The sequence below is a fragment of the Hemitrygon akajei genome, chromosome 1 (assembly GCF_048418815.1).
Source record: "Hemitrygon akajei chromosome 1, sHemAka1.3, whole genome shotgun sequence".
Classification (NCBI taxonomy): Eukaryota; Metazoa; Chordata; class Chondrichthyes; order Myliobatiformes; family Dasyatidae; genus Hemitrygon; species Hemitrygon akajei.
In genome coordinates, this window is record NC_133124.1 from 145,345,592 (window position 1) to 145,363,109 (window position 17,518).

At 38.4% G+C, this 17,518-nt stretch overlaps 1 protein-coding gene across 1 annotated transcript in view; it reads left to right on the forward strand.

Moving 5' to 3' along the window:
- The window catches only part of washc5 (WASH complex subunit 5), a 159,276-nt gene that overhangs the window by 48,692 nt on the left and 93,066 nt on the right, over window positions 1–17,518 (forward strand). The window contains exons 11-12 of the mRNA XM_073052838.1: window positions 983–1,095; window positions 11,339–11,505. Coding sequence (XP_072908939.1) covers window positions 983–1,095; window positions 11,339–11,505 — 280 coding nt within the window. The remainder of the gene's footprint in view (window positions 1–982; window positions 1,096–11,338; window positions 11,506–17,518) is intronic.

Here is a 17,518-nt window from a genome sequence, read left to right on the forward strand (position 1 = left end):
TGACTATTTTCTAAATGGAGAGAAAATACAAATATCTGAGACTTAAAGGAGACCTTGTGGCGGATGCTGTAAAGGTTAATTTGCAGGTGGAGTCTGAGGTGAGGAAGGCAAATGTGATGTTATTCATTTTAAGAGGACTAGAGCATAAAAGCAAGGATGTAATGTTGAGACTTTATAAAGCACTGGTGAGGACTAACCTGGAGTATTGTGAACAGATTTGGGCCCCTTTTCTACAAAAGTGTGTGCTGAAACTGGAGATGGTTCAAAGGAGGTTCACAAAAATGATTCCAGGATTTAACAGCTTGTCATGTGAAGAACATTTGATGGCTCTGGGCTTGTATTCACTAGAATTCAGAAGAATGAGGGGTGACCATATTGAAACCTATTGAATGGTGAAAGACCTTGATAGAGTGGTTGTGGAGAGGATGTTTCCTATGATGGGATAGAGTAAGACCAGAGGATACAACCTCAATAGAGAGGTGGCCTTTTAGAACGGAGATGAGGAGGAATTCCTTTAGCCAGAGAGTGGTGAATCTATGGAAACCATGCCACAGGCAGTGTGGTGGCCAAGTTTTTATTTATATTAAATATACATAAAGGCCTCCACAGCTGCCTGTGGCAGAGGTTGATAGATTCTTGATTGTTCAGGGCATGAAGGGATACAGGGAGAAGGCAGGAGGTTGGGGCTGAAAAGAAAATTGCATTATCCATGATCAAATGGTGGAGCAGACTCAATGGGCCAAATGGCCTAATTCTGCCCTTACATTTTATGGTCTAACACAAAGCTCTAATTGGAGCTTTGTTTTTTTTTTTTGGAAGAGCTCTGGGGACAGGACATCTGTATCACATTATCCAATGCCTAGTTACTGTTGAAGCTTTTGTTACGGCAGAAAAACACTAGCAGAAGGCAGAGGTTTGTCCATTTTAAACTTGCATTTTGCAGAGATTGAAGTGGGTTAATGACTGTTCCTTTTGATGTCAGAAAATCTGCAGGCTTGGTTTCAAGAGATCTCCAAGCAGATTGCTTCTTTGAACTATGAAGATTCAACTGCAGCAGGGAGGAAAACTGTGCAGCTAATCCAAGCTTTGGAGGAGGTGAGGCAATTATGGTGACATAGTGATAGAGAACTCCAGAATGGGCTCTCTCCAGGTGTTCTGGTGTACATGCACAATCCAAAGATGTATCGGGTAGGTTAATTGGTCATTGTAAATGTCCCTGGGGTTAATCGGCATTGTCAGGGGGTACAGAGTAGTGCGGCTTAACAAGCCTATTCCATGCTCTATCTCTAAATAAAATTAGAAGTAGAATAAATAAACACAGAATCAAGCCCTTCAGCCCATCTTGTCCATGCCGAACTGTTACACTGCCTTGTCCCATTAACCCTCATCTGGACATACCATTCTTGGAGTGGAATCAGGTTTAATTTTACTGACATATGTCATAGATGTTTGTTGCTTTGTGACAGTGGTATATAGTACATTAAAAACACTATAAACTGCAATGAGAAATGTCAATATTAATTTATATAAATTAATTAGTAGTGCAAAAAGAGAGCAATAATAGCCTTCCTATCCATGTTCTTACCTAAATTTCTCTTAAAGATTTGGTGAAGAGTTGTGTTACAAAACATTTGCAGAGGTCTGAGTTGTAATTTGAGCTTCTAAGCGATCTCATTATTGAACTCTGCTGGGTGGGTGACAGGGCTCCACCAATGACTCCCTATGCCACGTTTCCCCTATTTTCAGATGGGAAAATATCCATTTAATGGCCACTTTATGTAGTGCCTCCTGTACCTAATAAAGTGGCCACTGAGTGTAGGTTTGCGGTCTTCTGCTGCTGTAGCCCACGCACTTCAAGGTCCAAAGTGGTTTATGTTCAGAAATACTGCTGTAATGCGTGGTTACTTGATTTGCTGTCACTGTCCTGTCAGCTTGAACCAGTCTGACCTCTCTCAATAACAAAGTGTTTTTGCCCACAGAACTACTGCTCAGATGATGGTTTTTTTTGTTTTTCACACCATTCTCTGTGAACTCTTGTGACTATTATGCATGAATATCCCAGAAAATCAGTAGTTTCTGAGATACTCAAACCACCCTGTTCCTCAGTCAAAGTCACTTAGATCAGTCACATTTCTTCCCCACTGGTCTGAACAGCAACTGAACCGCTTGACTATGTTTGCATGTTTTTATGCATTGAGTTGCTGCCACATGATTGGCTGATTAGATATTTGCATTAATAAGCAGGTGTACAGTTGTACCTAATAAAGTGGCCACCTAGTGTATGGAACGGCAAAAAAAATCAATCACCTTGTGGACTGGAAAGATTTGAAATTTGATTATATTTTTTAGCAATTACTTGTTCCCATTAAAATTTGCAAAGGAAGTCATAGTTTGTATTTTCAGTGCAGGTTATGTCTCTTCATTTACATCAACTTGACATCAGTTTTCCTTTAAATATATTTCTTGGTGTGATGGTGTGATTTTAGTTTTTTAAGGATGGGAAGGTGCAGAGGAGGTTTACCAGGATGCTGACTGGATTAGAGAGCATGTCTTATGGGTTGAGCGAGCTGGGCTTTTCTCTCTGAAGTGAAGGAAAATTAGAGGTGACTTGATAGAGGGGCACAAGATGATAAGAGACGCAAATTGAGTGCATAGCCAGAGACTTTTCTCAAGGCAGAAATGGGTAATAATAAGAGGGCATAATTTTAAAGTGAGTGGAGGAAAGTGTGGGGGGGAGGGGTGAATTTCAGAGTTAAGTTTTTTTTACAGAGGATGGTGAGTGTGTAGAATGCATTGCCAAGGTAGTGGTAGAGGTAGATACATTTAAAACACCCTTAGGTAGGCATGTGGATGATAGAAAAATGAGGGCTATGTGGGACTGAAAGCGTAGATTGAGCTTAGAGTAGGTTAAAATGTCAGTACAATATCATGGGTTGAAGGGACTGTTGTGTTTTGTGTTCTTAAACCCAGATACTAGTGTCTCAGTTTGCATTGTGATGGAAGGCTGTAATCTCTGGATGATTTTCAGAGTCAGGTTTATTATCACTAGCATGTGATGTGTAATTTGTTAGCAGCAGCAGTTCAATGCAATATTGTAGATAATATAGAAGAGAAAAAAATGAATAATAAACAAATAATAAATAAATCAATTACAGTATAGGCATACAGTACTGTATACAGTATATGTATAGAGCTTAGAAAAATAGTGGGCTATGGGTAACCCTAGTAATTTCTCTTTTCTTTTTCAATCTTTTTATTATTATTATTATTATTATTAATATCAGCATAATAAGATTAATACGTTGATAATGGGATTACAAACATACACATTTCAACTGAACATGAAAGAATACATAAGCAATAGTTACAATATAAATGAGTCTTCCCAAATCATGGATGATACAAGTAACATATAAACAAAGCAAACCTAGGTATATCATAATATATATATATTAAAAAAAACAGAAAAGAGAAAAAGAAAAAAAAATGTATGCAAGAAAAACTAATCTAACAATCTAATAACTAATAAGGAAAAAAACGAAAAAAGAAAAAAAAAGAAAAAAAAGGGCTGTTTATAATATCTAACAAGAATACAAAATCATCAGTGTCGTCAACTCCGATCCTCTCAACATATATAAAATCAAAACTGGAAAAACAAATAGGCTTGAAACAGGGTCACATTACATCATATGAAAATATTGAATAAATGGTTTCCATATCTTTTCAAATTTAATACAAGTATCAAATACTACACTTCAAATTTTTTCTAAATTTAGACATAACATAGTTTGAGAAAACCAATGATAGGAGGATTAGTTTCTTTCCAATTCAACAAAATAGATCTTCTAGCCATTAATGTAAGAAATGCAATCATTCGACAAGCAGAAGAGGATAAATGGCCTGAGTCCATCATTGGTAAACCAAAAATTGCAGTAATCGGATGAGGTTGTAAATCAATGTTCAATACCGTGGAAATAATATCAAAAATGTCTTTCCAATATTTTTTCCAAAGCGTACAAGACCAAAACATATGAGTTAAAGACGCTATCTCAGAATGACATCTGTCACAAATAGGATTTATACAGGAATAAAAATGAGCCAATTTATCCTTGGACATATGAGCCCTATGCACAACTTTAAACTGTATTAATGAATGTTTAGCACATATAGATGATGAATTAACTAATTGAAGAATTTTATCCCAATTCTCAATAGGGATAGTAAGGTTAAGTTCTCTTTCCCAATCATTTTTAATCTTATAGAAGGGCTCTGAACATATCTTCATAATTATATTGTAGAGTTTTGATATTAGCCCTTCCTGAGAAGGATTTAGTTCAAACAAATTCTCCAAAATACCTGAAGACGCAAGATTTGGAAAGGTAGGAAGTACAGTATTTAAGAAATTCCTAATCTGTAAATATCTAAAAAAATGAAATCTAGGCAAATTATATTTATTAGATAATTGTTCAAAAGACATAAAACAATTATCCAAAAATAAATCAGAAAATCGTAGTAATCCTTTAGTCTTCCAAGCTGAATAAGCTTGGTCTATAATAGAAGGATAAAAAAAGCAATTGGATACAATAGGAATATTTAAAACAAACTGAGTCAACCCAAAAAATTTCCGAAATTGAAACCATATACGTAAAGTATGTTTAACTATCAGATTGTCAATTCGTTTCTGCAATTTAGAAAGAGCAAAGGGAAGAGAAGACCCTAAAATAGAACCCAATGAAAATCCTTGTACAGATTTAATTTCCAGGTTCACCCAATGAGGGCTAAAAGATAAATCCCAATCCTTTAACCAACATATCAAATATCGGATATTGACTGCCCAATAATAAAATCTAAAATTAGGCAATGCCAATCCACCTTCCTTCCTTGCCTTCTGTAAATATTTTTTACCTAATCTAGGATTTTTATTCTGCCATATATATGAGGAAATTTTTGAATCAACATTAGCAAAAAAAGATTTCGGAATAAAAATTGGTACCGCTTGAAGTATATATAAAAACTTGGGTAAAATAACCATCTTAATAGCATTAATCTGACCTATCAGAGATAAAGATAGTGGTGACCATTTAGTAAACAAACATTTAATCTGATCGATTAGGGGTAAAAAATTAACCTTAAATAAGTCCTTATAATTTTTAGTAATTTTAATCCCTAAGTAAATAAAAGAGTCATTAACTAATTTAAAAGGTAAATTTCCATAAATTGGAACCTGTCTGTTTAAAGGAAACAATTCACTCTTATTAAGATTTAATTTATACCCGGAAAAATTACTAAATTGAGCCAACAATGATATAACTGCAGGAATGGATTTCTCAGGATCAGAAATAAATAATAATAAATCATCTGCATATAATGATAGCTTATGTATATCCGTCCCACGATTAATGCCAAAAATGTTCTGTGATTCTCTGATAGCAATTGCCAAGGGTTCTAAAGCAATATCAAATAATAATGGACTAAGAGGACAGCCTTGTCTAGTACCCCAGAATAAACAAAAAAAGGGAGATCTTTGATTGTTAGTAAACACCGAGGCTACTGGTGTATGATATATCAGTTTAATCCAAGAAATGAATGTCGGACTAAAATTAAACTTCTCAAGCACAGTAAATAAGTATGGCCATTCAACTCTTATCAAATGCTTTCTCCGCATCTAATGAAATGACACGTTCTGAAGTGCTATGTGAAGGAGTATAAACAATATTCAATAATCTCCTAACGTTGAAAAAAGAATAGCGATTTTTAATAAAACCAGTTTGATCTTCCGAGATAATTTGAGGTAATACCTTCTCCAGCCTGGATGCCAGTAACTTGGAAAAGATCTTGGAATCTACATTCAATAAGGATATTGGTCTATAGGATGCACAGTCAGTAGGGTCCTTATCTTTCTTCAATATTAAAGAAATGGAAGCTCTATAAAAAGATTGTGGCTGATTACCCAATCTAATTGCTTCTTCAAAAACCCTGCATAACCAAGGAGAAAGAGTAGAGGAAAAACATTTTAAAAATTCTACTGTATACCCATCTGGACCTGGTGCTTTCCCAGAATTCATACAGGAGATAACCCCTTTAATTTCTGCTTTCGTAATAGGAGTTTCTAATATTGAAAGATCATCTTGTAGCGGTGTGCTACACGCAGCGCTAAAATAACGACACGGAGTCGGTAAACTGCGGTTAAAGAAGATCTTATTCGAACTTCACACCCTTGCTTTAAAGCCTCCCTGATCCCGCCCTGCCTGGGCGCGGATGCTGTAGGGGGCACGTATTCACAATCCCGCGCAGGCTTTTCCCTTTGCTGGTGAAGCAGACTTGGCGCCCTTTTGGGACTGGCCTTTATGCCGGCACGCTGGCTATTTGTGAGCCGGTTCGAGTGCGCTAGGAAGTGGGTCGCCACAATCTGATGATAATTCTGGAAAATTCATTTTCCCAAGAAAATCACACATGGTATTATAATCATGAGGGAATTCAGAATGATACAGGGAGGTATAAAAAATTTTGAAAAGATTTGTTTATCTCATCATGGTTAACTGTCAGATCTCCATTCTGCTGATGAATCTTAGTAATTTGGCATTTAACCAAAGCATTCTTCAATTGACTAGCTAACAGTTTACCCAATTTATCACTATGTATATAAAAATCAGATCTGGTTTTCATTAATTGATTTTCAGTCGAAGATGTAAGTAATAAACTATGTTCCATTTGAAGTTCAACCCTTTGTTTGTAAAGCTCCTTACTAGGAGCAGTTGAATATTTCTTGTCAATCTCTTTAATTTTATCAACCAATAAAAGAGTTTCCTTCTTAATGCGTTTTCTCAAACCAACGGAGTAGGAGATAATCTGTTCACGTATATATGCTTTAAAAGTGTCCCAAAGTGTTCCGCAAGAAATATCATTCGTGGAATTAATTGAAAAGAAGAAATCGATCTGTTCCTTCATAAATTTAATAAAATCCGGATCTTGCAGTCAGGTAGAATCAAGTCGCCATTGTCTAGCACTGGAAGCTGTATCCGTAAATTTAATAGAAAGTTTTAATGGAGCATGGTCAGAGATGGCTATAATATCATAATTACAACCAATTACCGATGGAATAAAACAAGAGTCTTTAAAAAAATAATCAATTCTCGAGTAAGAATGATAAACATGTAAGAAAAATGAAAACTCTTTGTCCTTAGAATGCCAAAATCTCCAAATATCAAAAATTCCATTATCAGTCAAAAAAGAGTTAATATAAGTGGCCGACTTATTAGGTAAAGTCTGAGTAGATATAGATCTGTTCAACAAAGGATTTAAACAACAATTAAAGTCACCACCCATTATTAACCTATATTCATTTAGATTAGGTAGAGAAGTAAATAAAGACTTTAAAAAATCGGGATAATCCACATTTGGAGCATAGCAACCTTTTTGTTAAAAAGTAACCCAGTAATTATCAAAAATCTACCATTCAGATCCGAAAAAATATCGTGTTGGACAAGTGCAATAGAGGAGTCAATAAAAATTGAAACTCCCTTTACTTTAGCATTCGAATTCGAATGGTACTGTTGACCCCTCCAAAACCTAAAAAAATCAATGATTGTCCTCTTTCCTCACATGAGTTTCTTGTACAAAAATAATATGTGCATTCAGTCTTTGGAATACTTTGAAAATCTTTTTCCGTTTAATCGGATGGTTTAAGCCATTAGTATTCCAAGAGACAAAATTAATGGTCTGAGCCATATTTCTGAAATCAACCCTTTGGTATATTAAGGTTTAACCAAATTATGGACTCATGCACCCGGAAGAGGAACAAAAATAAGGGGCGGACCCAGAAGTGACGACATTGCAGACATTTTAGTAGTTTAAAATCAGCCCAAATGAAAAAAAAACTAAAAAAAACTGATATAAAGAACATAAGATTTAGAAAAAAATCCCCCACTCCCCACCCAACAGGAGAAAGTCCCTCCCCAGCCAGGAGAAGGCTGGGAAAAAAGAGAAATGAAACTAAATCTACCCCCATATCAGCAGAAGGCAACTCCATATATAAAGGAAAAAAAAAGATCCACCCAAACTCTAAAGAAATAATGATCACTATACTAAAACCAAACTTCTTAATATAATTGCTAATAAAAAAAACAAAAAGAATATAATCACTAGTAACTTATAAATCGGGTTAAAACCCAAACAAACCAAAAAAAATTTAAACTGTGATAAGAAATGCATTATAGGAAGAAGACGAGAGAAAAAAAAATGGCGAAATAAAAAAAGCCAAAAATATTTTAGAGAAGAAACCGCCATCTTAGTAAAAAAAAACTCGCCTTCAAAGAATTAATAATAATGACCAAAGATAAAGTACAGTGATTGAAGTAAGTAAAATAAAAAGATTAGTACGTCAAAAAAAAAACTTTAACTAGAGTATAAAATATAGAGTAAACCTACAGAAAAATAGCCAGAAACAAAATCTGGTTTAGGAAACAAAAACCATCTTGCAAAGATCAAAATCACTCATTTATTAGAGACGAGAATCTGCAGCAGTAGGGAAGTTCTCATTCAGAAAGCTTCTCGCTTCAGATGTAGAAAAGAAAACACGCCGTGATGCATTGGGAGGCGATATTCTGAGCTTCGCAGGATATAAGAGCGCAGGTTTTAGATTTTTCTCATAACATTCGGACATCAGAAGTTTAAAAAGAAGCCTTGCCTTCATTACTTCTGGACTAAAATCCTCCACTAATCGAAAATTGAATTCTTGGAATTTGACCATCCCTACACGCCGAGCCACATGAATAAGTTGCTCTTTAACATGCACATAGTGAAATCGGACAATTACCACCGGTGGTTTAGCTGAAGCATTTGGTGATCGACGCATAATTCTGTGAGTGCGATCAAGTAATGGAGGACTGTCTGGGAATACAGAAGGGAAATACAGTCCAAAAAAATAGCAAGAATCTTTTGGTGTAGGTAAAAGTAAGTTAAATAAGGGTGATCATAGGTTAAAAAAAGTAAAGGTTATGGAGCGAATCTGAAACAGTGCTCACTCCATGAGCGTCTCCTGCTGACTTCCCCTAGTAATTTCTAAGGTAGGGACATGTTCAGCACAGTTTTGTGGGCTGAAGTGCCTGTATTGTTCTGTAGGTTTTCTATGTTTCTATATTGAATAGATTAAAAACGTGTAAAAAAAAAAAAACAGAAATACTTTATATTAAAAAAGTGAGGAAGAGTCCAAGGATTAATTCAATGTTCATTTAGGGATCAGATGGCAGAGGGGAAGAAGCTGTTTCTGAATTGCTGAGTGTATGCCTTCAGGCTTCTGTAGCTCCTACCTGATGGTAACAGTGAGAAAAGGGCATTCCCTGGGTTCTGACTGTCCTTAATAATGGATGCTGCCTTTCTGAGACACCGCTCCCTGAAGATGTCCTGGGTACTTTGTAGACTAGCACCCAAGATGGAGCTGACTAGATTTACAACCTTCTGCAGCTTCTTTTGGTCCTGTGCAGTAGCCATCCCCCACCTCATACCAGACAGTGAGGCACCCTGTCAGAATGTTCTATACATCTATAGAAGTTTTTGAGTGCATTTGTTGACAATGCCAAATCTCTTTAAACTCCTAATGAAGTGTAACTGTTGTCTTGCCTTCTTTATAACTGCATTGATATTTTGGGATCAAGTTAAATCCATAGAGATCTTGACACCCAGGAACTTGAAACTACTCACTCTCTCCACTTCTGATCCCTCTATGAGGATTGGTATGTGTTCCTTCATCTTACCCTTCCTGAAGTCTGCAATCAGCTCTTTCGTCTTACTGACATTGTGCCAGGTTGTTGCTGCAGCACCATTCCACTAGTTGGCATATCTCACTCCTGTACACCCTCTCATCACCACCTAACAATGGTTGTGTCATCAGCAAATTTATAGATGGTATCTGAGCTATGCCTAGCCACACAGTCATGTGTATATGGAGAGTAGAGCAGTGGGCTAAGCACACACCCCTGGGGTGCGCCAGTGTTGATCATCAGTGAGGTGGATATGTTATCACCAATCTGCATGGCTTGTGGTTTCCCATTGTCTTTGTGTTGGCTGCCCCAAACTTCAGTGTGACCTGGGAACACGTGCACCTGCATTCCTTGCAACCTCTGTAAGGTTGGAGATGTGAGCAGACCACAAACACTTGTCAGTAAAGTGTTGATGACAAGTGCCATTACAGTATGAAAAAGGTGCCAGTCTTGACCCAAGGGTTCAACTATTCCACTCAGCCCTACCTGTGTTCCTTGTTTAACTGTTCATTCCTCCAGCAGTTCATTTTAATATCTCCCGATTCCAGCACCTGCTGTCTCTTGTGTCTTAACAGCATTAAACTGATACAGCTTATTTGACAGTAAAATTTAAAGATCCTTGACCTATGTGTGTATATTTATGTGCCATCTGTCTCTGGGCACAATCAATGATCGATTCCTGGAGAATCTCCTTGATACTAACATTAGATATTTTTCTACAAAAATCTAAAAATCTATTAAAAAAAAGTAAGTGTGCGGTATGTTTATTAAAACAACATCCAAACCACCATTTTTGTTGTAAAGAATGTTATTCCAGTTACACTGGACAACAAAGATTTTGCTTCCTGAATACATTTGGGTGTATTCCTGAATAATTTTGTGCTTCTGATCTTGAAAATCACTATGAAATTTCCCTATCACGTGCCATTTTTTAAAAGAAAATCTCCTATATTTGCTAATTCAACTCATAATTCAAGTCAATTAAAATGTTGCCTACATTGTAAGCTGAAAATTTTTCCATTTTGTCCAGGTATGCCTCGGTGTGCTTAGGCAGGGTAGATGCTGCAAGACAGGACAGTTTTTAGAAAGGCTATAAAAGCATTGTGCGTACGCTGGTCTATGTATTGTGTTTACATGTACTGAATATTGGTTTGTGATCATGTTGATATGCATGCTGTACACACACAGCATTTTATGCTAATAAAGACTCAACAGCTCATGTTCTCAATATTATTCTTTATTATTTGTATCATTTGTTATCTTTTGCACATTGTGTGTCTTCGTTATTTATTGTTTCTATTGTATGTCTTTATTTTCCTGTGAATGCTTGCAAGAAAATGAATCTGAAGGTAGTATATGTACATACTACGATAATAAATTTGCTTTGAAATTTGATGTTAGTGTGTTGTCCATTGTTATTTGTAAACATTTCTGGGAGTAACAATAAGAGCCTACAGTTTTATATTGGATATATTGGGGTATGGGAAGTTGTTGGAGATATTGGCAGTGTGAAGGATTAACCAAGGATATATCTTGCCTCTATTTTGGTCATATTCAGAACCTGTAATTTCTTAAAATAGGTTCAAGAGTTCCACCAACTGGAAAGTAATTTGCAGATCTGTCAGTTTCTGGCGGATACTCGCAGATTTCTCCATCAGATGATTCGCACCATCAACATTAAGGAAGAGGTCCTCATCACCATGCAGATCATTGGGGACTTGTCATACGCCTGGCAGCTTATTGACAGGTAGGAATGTTCTGGGATCTGGATGTAGATCTTGAAATCTGGTATTTAATTACATTGGAACTTAGTTGTACAAAGCAAAGGTGGAATCTCCTATTAAATTTAGAAAATGAGATATTCTCTGTAGCAGAATAGAATCAAGTAAAAAATATAGCCAGTCAGGCAGTGTTTGCAATCTGCAAAGGTTTAAAGGCTATCTGAATTTCAGGAAAACATTTTTTCTGCTGTTTAGAATCCACTGAGCATACAACAAGAGAGCTTTGGATGGTTGTAGTTGGGAGCTGAATGTCCAAGGTTACACGTTATATCAGAGGAATAGGAAGGTCGGCAGAGGGGATGGAGAGGCTCCACTCCAAAGGAATGGCATCAAATCAGTAGAAAGATGTGACATAGGATCGGAAGATATTGAATCCTTGTGGGTTGAATTAAGAAACTGCGAGGGTAAAAGGACATCAATGGCAGTTGTATACAAGTCTCCCAGCAGTGGCTGGGAGGTGGACCACAGATTACAACAGGAAATAGAAAGCCCGTGTCAAAAGGGCAATGTTATGATAGTCATGGGAGATTTTAACATGCAGTTCAATTGGGAAAATCAGGTTGGTAACGGATCTCAAGAGAGTGTGTTTGTTGAATGCTTAAGAGTTGGCTTTTTAGAGCAGTTTGTCATTGAGCCTACTAGGGGATTGGCTACACTGGATTGGGTGTTATGTAATGAACTGGAGGAGATTAAGGAGCTTAAGGTAAAAGAACCCTTAGGAACCAGTGATCACAATATGATTGAGTTCAACTTGAAATTTGATAGGGAGAAGGTAAAGTCTGACGTAACAGTATATCAGTGGAGTAATGTAAATTACAGTGGTATAAGAGAGGAGTTGGCCATAGTAACTTTGAAGGAGCTGCTGGTGGGGATGTCAGCAGAGCAGCAATGGTGTGTGTTTCTGGGAAAAATAAGGAAGATGCAGGACATGTGTATTCCAAAAATGAAGAAATACTCAAATGGTAAAATAGTACAACCGTGGCTGACAAGGGAAGTCAAAGCTATTGTAAGAGCAAAAGAAAGGGCATACAACAAAGCAAAAATTAGTGGGAAGACAGAGGAGTGGGAAGTTTTTAAAAACCAATGGAGAGCAACTAAAAAAATAATTAGAAAGGAAAATGAGTGGGTATAGGAATGCTAGAAAATGAGGCAGGAGAAATAATGGGGTGATTAACTAATCAGTCTTCACCGTGGAAGAAACCAGCAGTATGCCTGATGTTGTGCGTGAAGGAAGAGAAATGGGTGCAGTTACTATTACAAAAGTGAAGGTGCTCAAAAAGCTGAAAGACCTAAACGTACATAAGTCGCCCAGACCAGATGAACTCCACCCTAGGGTTCTAAAAAAGGTAGCATTAAAGATGGTGGCAGCATTAGCAATGATCCTTCAAAAATCATTGGATTCTGGTATGGTGCTAGAGGACTGGAAAATTGCAAATATCGCCTCACTCTTTAAGAAAAGAGGGAGGCAGCAGAAAGGAAGTTATAGACCAGTTAGCCTGACCTCAGCGGTTGGAAGGATGTTACAGTTACAGTCACCTTGTTAAGGACTTAATGACACAGGACAAGATAGTACAAAGTCAGCATGGTTTCCTTCAGGGAAAATCCTGCCTGACAAACCTGTTGGAATTCCTTGAGGAGGTTACAAGTAGGATGGATAAAGGGGATGCAGTGGATGTTGTATATTTGGACTTTCAGAGGGCCTTTGACATGGTGCCACACATGAGGCTGCTTGCCAAGTTAAAGGCCCATAGTATTACAGGAAAGTTACTAACATGGTTAGAGCATTGGCTGACTGGTAAGAGGCAGTGAGCGGAAATAAAAAGATCCTTTTCTGGTTGGCTGCCAGTGACTAGTGGTGTTCCGCAGGGGTCTGTGCTGAGACCACTTCTTTTTATGCTGTATATAAATGATTTAGATGATGGAATAGATGGATTTGTTGCCAAGTTTGCAGATGATATTATGATTGGAGGAGGGGCAATTAGTGTTGAGGAAACAGGTAGGATGCAGAAGGACTTGGACAGATTAGAAGAATGGGCAAGGAAGTGGCAAATGAAATACAGTGTTGGAAAATAGATGGTCATGCACTTTGGTAGTAGAAATAAATGTGTGGACTATTTTCTAATCCAAAAATCTGAGATGCAAAGGGACTTGGGAGCCCTTGTGCAGAACGCCCTAAAGGTTAACTTGCAGGTCAGGTTAGTGGTGAGGAAGGCAAATGCCATGTTGGCATCCATTTCAAGAGGTCTAGAATACAAGAGGATATGGTGCTGAGGCTTTATATGTCCCTGGTGAGGTCTCACCTTGAGTATTCTGAACAGTTTTGGGCCTCTCATCTTAGAAAAGATGTGCTGGCATTGGAGAATGTCCAGAGGAGGTTCACAAAGATGATTCCAGGAATGAAAGGGTTATCTTACGAGGAACGTTTGATGGCTCTGGGTCTGTACTCACTGGAGTTCAGAAGGATGGCGGGGGGGGGGGGATCTCATTGAAACCTTTCGAATGTTGAAAAGCCTAGACATAGTAGATGTGGAAAGGATGTTTCCCGTGGTGGGAGAGTCTAGGACAAGAGGGCATAGTCTCAGGATAGAGGGGCGCCCTTTCAGAACAGAGATACGGAGAAATTTCTTTAGCCAAAAGTTTGTGGAATTCATGCCACATGCAGCTGTGGAGGCCAGGTTGTTGGGTGCATTTAAGGCAGAGATTGATAGGTTCTTGATTGGACATGGCATCAAAGGTTACATGAATAAGGCTGGGAACTGGGGTTGAGGAGGAGGAAGCAAAAAGGATCAGCCACGATTGAATGGTGGTGTAGACTCGATGGACCAAATGGCCTAATTCTGCTCCTATGTCTTAGGGTCTTATGGTCTAAAACTAAAAAAGGTGTGAATCCAAGCTTTGGAAGTCCTCTTGATTTCCATTAACAATGTACCTGGTGTGTTTTACCATCTGTACCTAATATAGTGGCTACTGAGTGCATGTTCATTGTTTTCTGCTGCTGTAGCCCATCTGCTTCAGAGTTTGACATGTTTCGCATTCTTTTAGAGATGCTCTTCTGCACACCACTGTTGTAACATGGGGTTATTTGTGTTACTGTTGCCTTCCTGTCAGCATGAACCTATCTGGCCATTTTTCTCTGACCTCTCTCATAAAGAAGGCATTTTTGCCTACAGAACTGGAGCTCACTGGATTTTGATTTTTGTTTTTCACACCATTCTCTGTAAACTATAGAGATTGCTGTTCGTTAAAATCCCAGGAGTAATGATCTTGTAAGAATCAATAGTTTTTGGAATGGTTCCGGAGGACTGGAAAATTGTAAATGTCACTGCACTATTTCAGAAGGGAGGGAAGAGGAAGAAAGAAAGCAAATTATAGACCACTTAGCCTGACTTCAGTGGTTGGGAAGATGTTGGAGTCCATTATTACGGATGAGTTTTCGGGTACTTGGAGGCGCATGATAAACTAGGCCAAAGTCAGTATAGTTTCCTTAAGGGGAAATCTTGGACAAATCTGTTGGAATTGTTTGAGGAAGTAACAGGTAGGATCAACAACGGAGATTTGGGTGATGTTGTCTACTTGGAGTTTCAAAAGGCCTTTGACAAGGTGCTGCACATGAGGCTGCTTAACAAGATAAGAGCCCATGATATTACAGGAAAGATACTACCATGAATAGAAAATTGGTTGGCTGGCAGGCGGCAAAGAAAGGGAATAAAGGGGGCTTTTCTGGTTGGCTGCCAGTGACTAGTGGTGATTGTTTCACATAATCTGTGATGTATTTTGATGGCTTTGTGGCTAGGTTTTCAGATGATATGAAGATAGGTGAAGGGGCAGGTATTGTTGAGGAAGCAGGGAGTTTGCAGAAGTACTTTGACAGATTGGAGGAATGGGCAAAGAAGTGGCAGATGGATTATAGTGTAGGGAAGTGTGATTTGGTAGTAGAAATAAAGGTGTGGACTATTTTCTAAATGGGGAGAAAATTAAAATATCAGAGGTGCAAACGGAATTGTGCAGGATTCCAGAAAGGTTAACTTGTGGGTTGTGTCATTGGTAAGAAAGGCAAATGCAATGTTGGCATTCATTTCGAGAGGACCAGAATATAAGAGCAAGTATGTAATGCTGAGGCGATATAATGCATTGGTCAGACAACTTGAGTATTGTGAGCCCATTATCTAAGAGAAAAATCTTGTGCTGGCAATAGAGATCATCCCAAAGAGGTTCATGAGAATGATTCTGGGAATAAAACGGTTATACTGAGGATTGTTTGATGGCTTTGGGCCCGAACTTGATGCAGTTTGGAAAAATAACAGGTGATCTCATTAAAACCTATCGAATATTGAAAGGCCTGAACAGAGTGTACTGGAAAGGATGTTTCCTAATGTGAGTGAGTCGAGGACAGTGGGGACAGTCTTATAATAGAGGGATTTCCATTTAGAACAGGGATAAGAACAATTTCTTTAGCCATAGGGTAGTGAATATGTGGAATTTATTGCCGCAGGCAGCTGGGGAGGGCAAGTTTGAGTCTCTTTAAAGCAGAGGTTAATAGGTTGTTATATTAATAGCAAAAGGACAGTGAGGGATAAAATTGGTCCCTTAGAGAATCAGAGTGGACAGCTATGTGTGGAGCCGAATGAGATGGGGGAGATTTTGAACAATTTCTTTTCTTCGGTATTCACTAAAGAGAAGGATATTGAATTGTGTTAGGTAAGGGAAACAAGTAGGGAAGTTATGGAAACTATGATGATTAAAGAGGAGGAAGTACTGGCACTTTTAAGGAATATAAAAGTGGATAAATCTCCGGATCCTGACAGGATATTCCCTAGGACCTTGAGGGAAGTTGGTGTAGAAATAGCAGGGGCTCTGACAGAAGTATTTCAAATGTCATTAGAAACGAGGATGGTGCGTTTTCCGGTGACGTCATTGTCGAGAATGGCAGCTTAAGTCACTCGCTCCTCTGGGAAAAAAGCGTATTAAGCCCCATTAACCCGCCAAATATAATATTTTTTGAAAAATATTTGAACTGAAAAGAGGGGCAAGAATGGGGAGAAGAAATGGAAATAAAAAAAGCAACACTGCGGAGCCTGCGTCTGAGAGGAGTGCAGCGGGTGGCTCTCCGACCCAACCGCGTGCTAGCGAGGCGGCCGCTGGGCTTCGTTCAGTCAAAGCGGCGAATGTCTTCGAAATCCTGAAAGAAATAATGGAGGTCCAGAAAGATATAAAGCAGCAGCTCCGTGATATTAACGCTCACCAGCGTTAATCAAAAAATAGTGGTGGCAGAGACTCGAATTGAGAAGGTGGAAGATCGTGTTCAAAACGTGGAACGGATACTCAGCAAGACAATAAAAATAATACATCACTAAGAAGGTAAACTGCTTGACCCGGAGGGAAGATCACAGTGGAAAAATATCAGAATCTACAACATTCCCGAAGGAGCGGAGGGCCCGTCTATGACGGAGTTTGTCGGAAAGTTACTGGGGGATGCGCTGGATCTTCCCCCGGCTATGAAGCTGGAAGTCGAAAGAGTGCACAAAAAGTTAGTCCCAAAACCTACCTAGGATGGAAAGCCACGCTCAATTATAATAAAATTTCTTCGGTACAGCACCAAGGCGGAGATTCTACGAAAGGCCTGGGGTAAGAAGAGAGTGCTTTTAGAGGATAAATTAATATATTTCGACCAAGATTACCCCCCAGAAACGCAAAGAATACTCCGAAGTAAAGCGAGTATTAAAGCAAAATAAGATTAGATTTCAAACTCCATACCCTGCTAAACTTCGAGTGTTTTATGACAACGGGACGCAGTTGTACCAGACAGTGGAAGAGGTGACTACAGACATGAAAACCAGAGGGTTGCCCGTCGGCATGACCAAAACGAAAGAAAGCCTGGCTGAGAAATTGTCTCGCTCGGCTTGGGAAATAGTGCGAGAAACGAGAAGGCAGGAGACGGGAGGAGGCCGAGAGAAACATATCAGGAAGAGTCCGGGAATT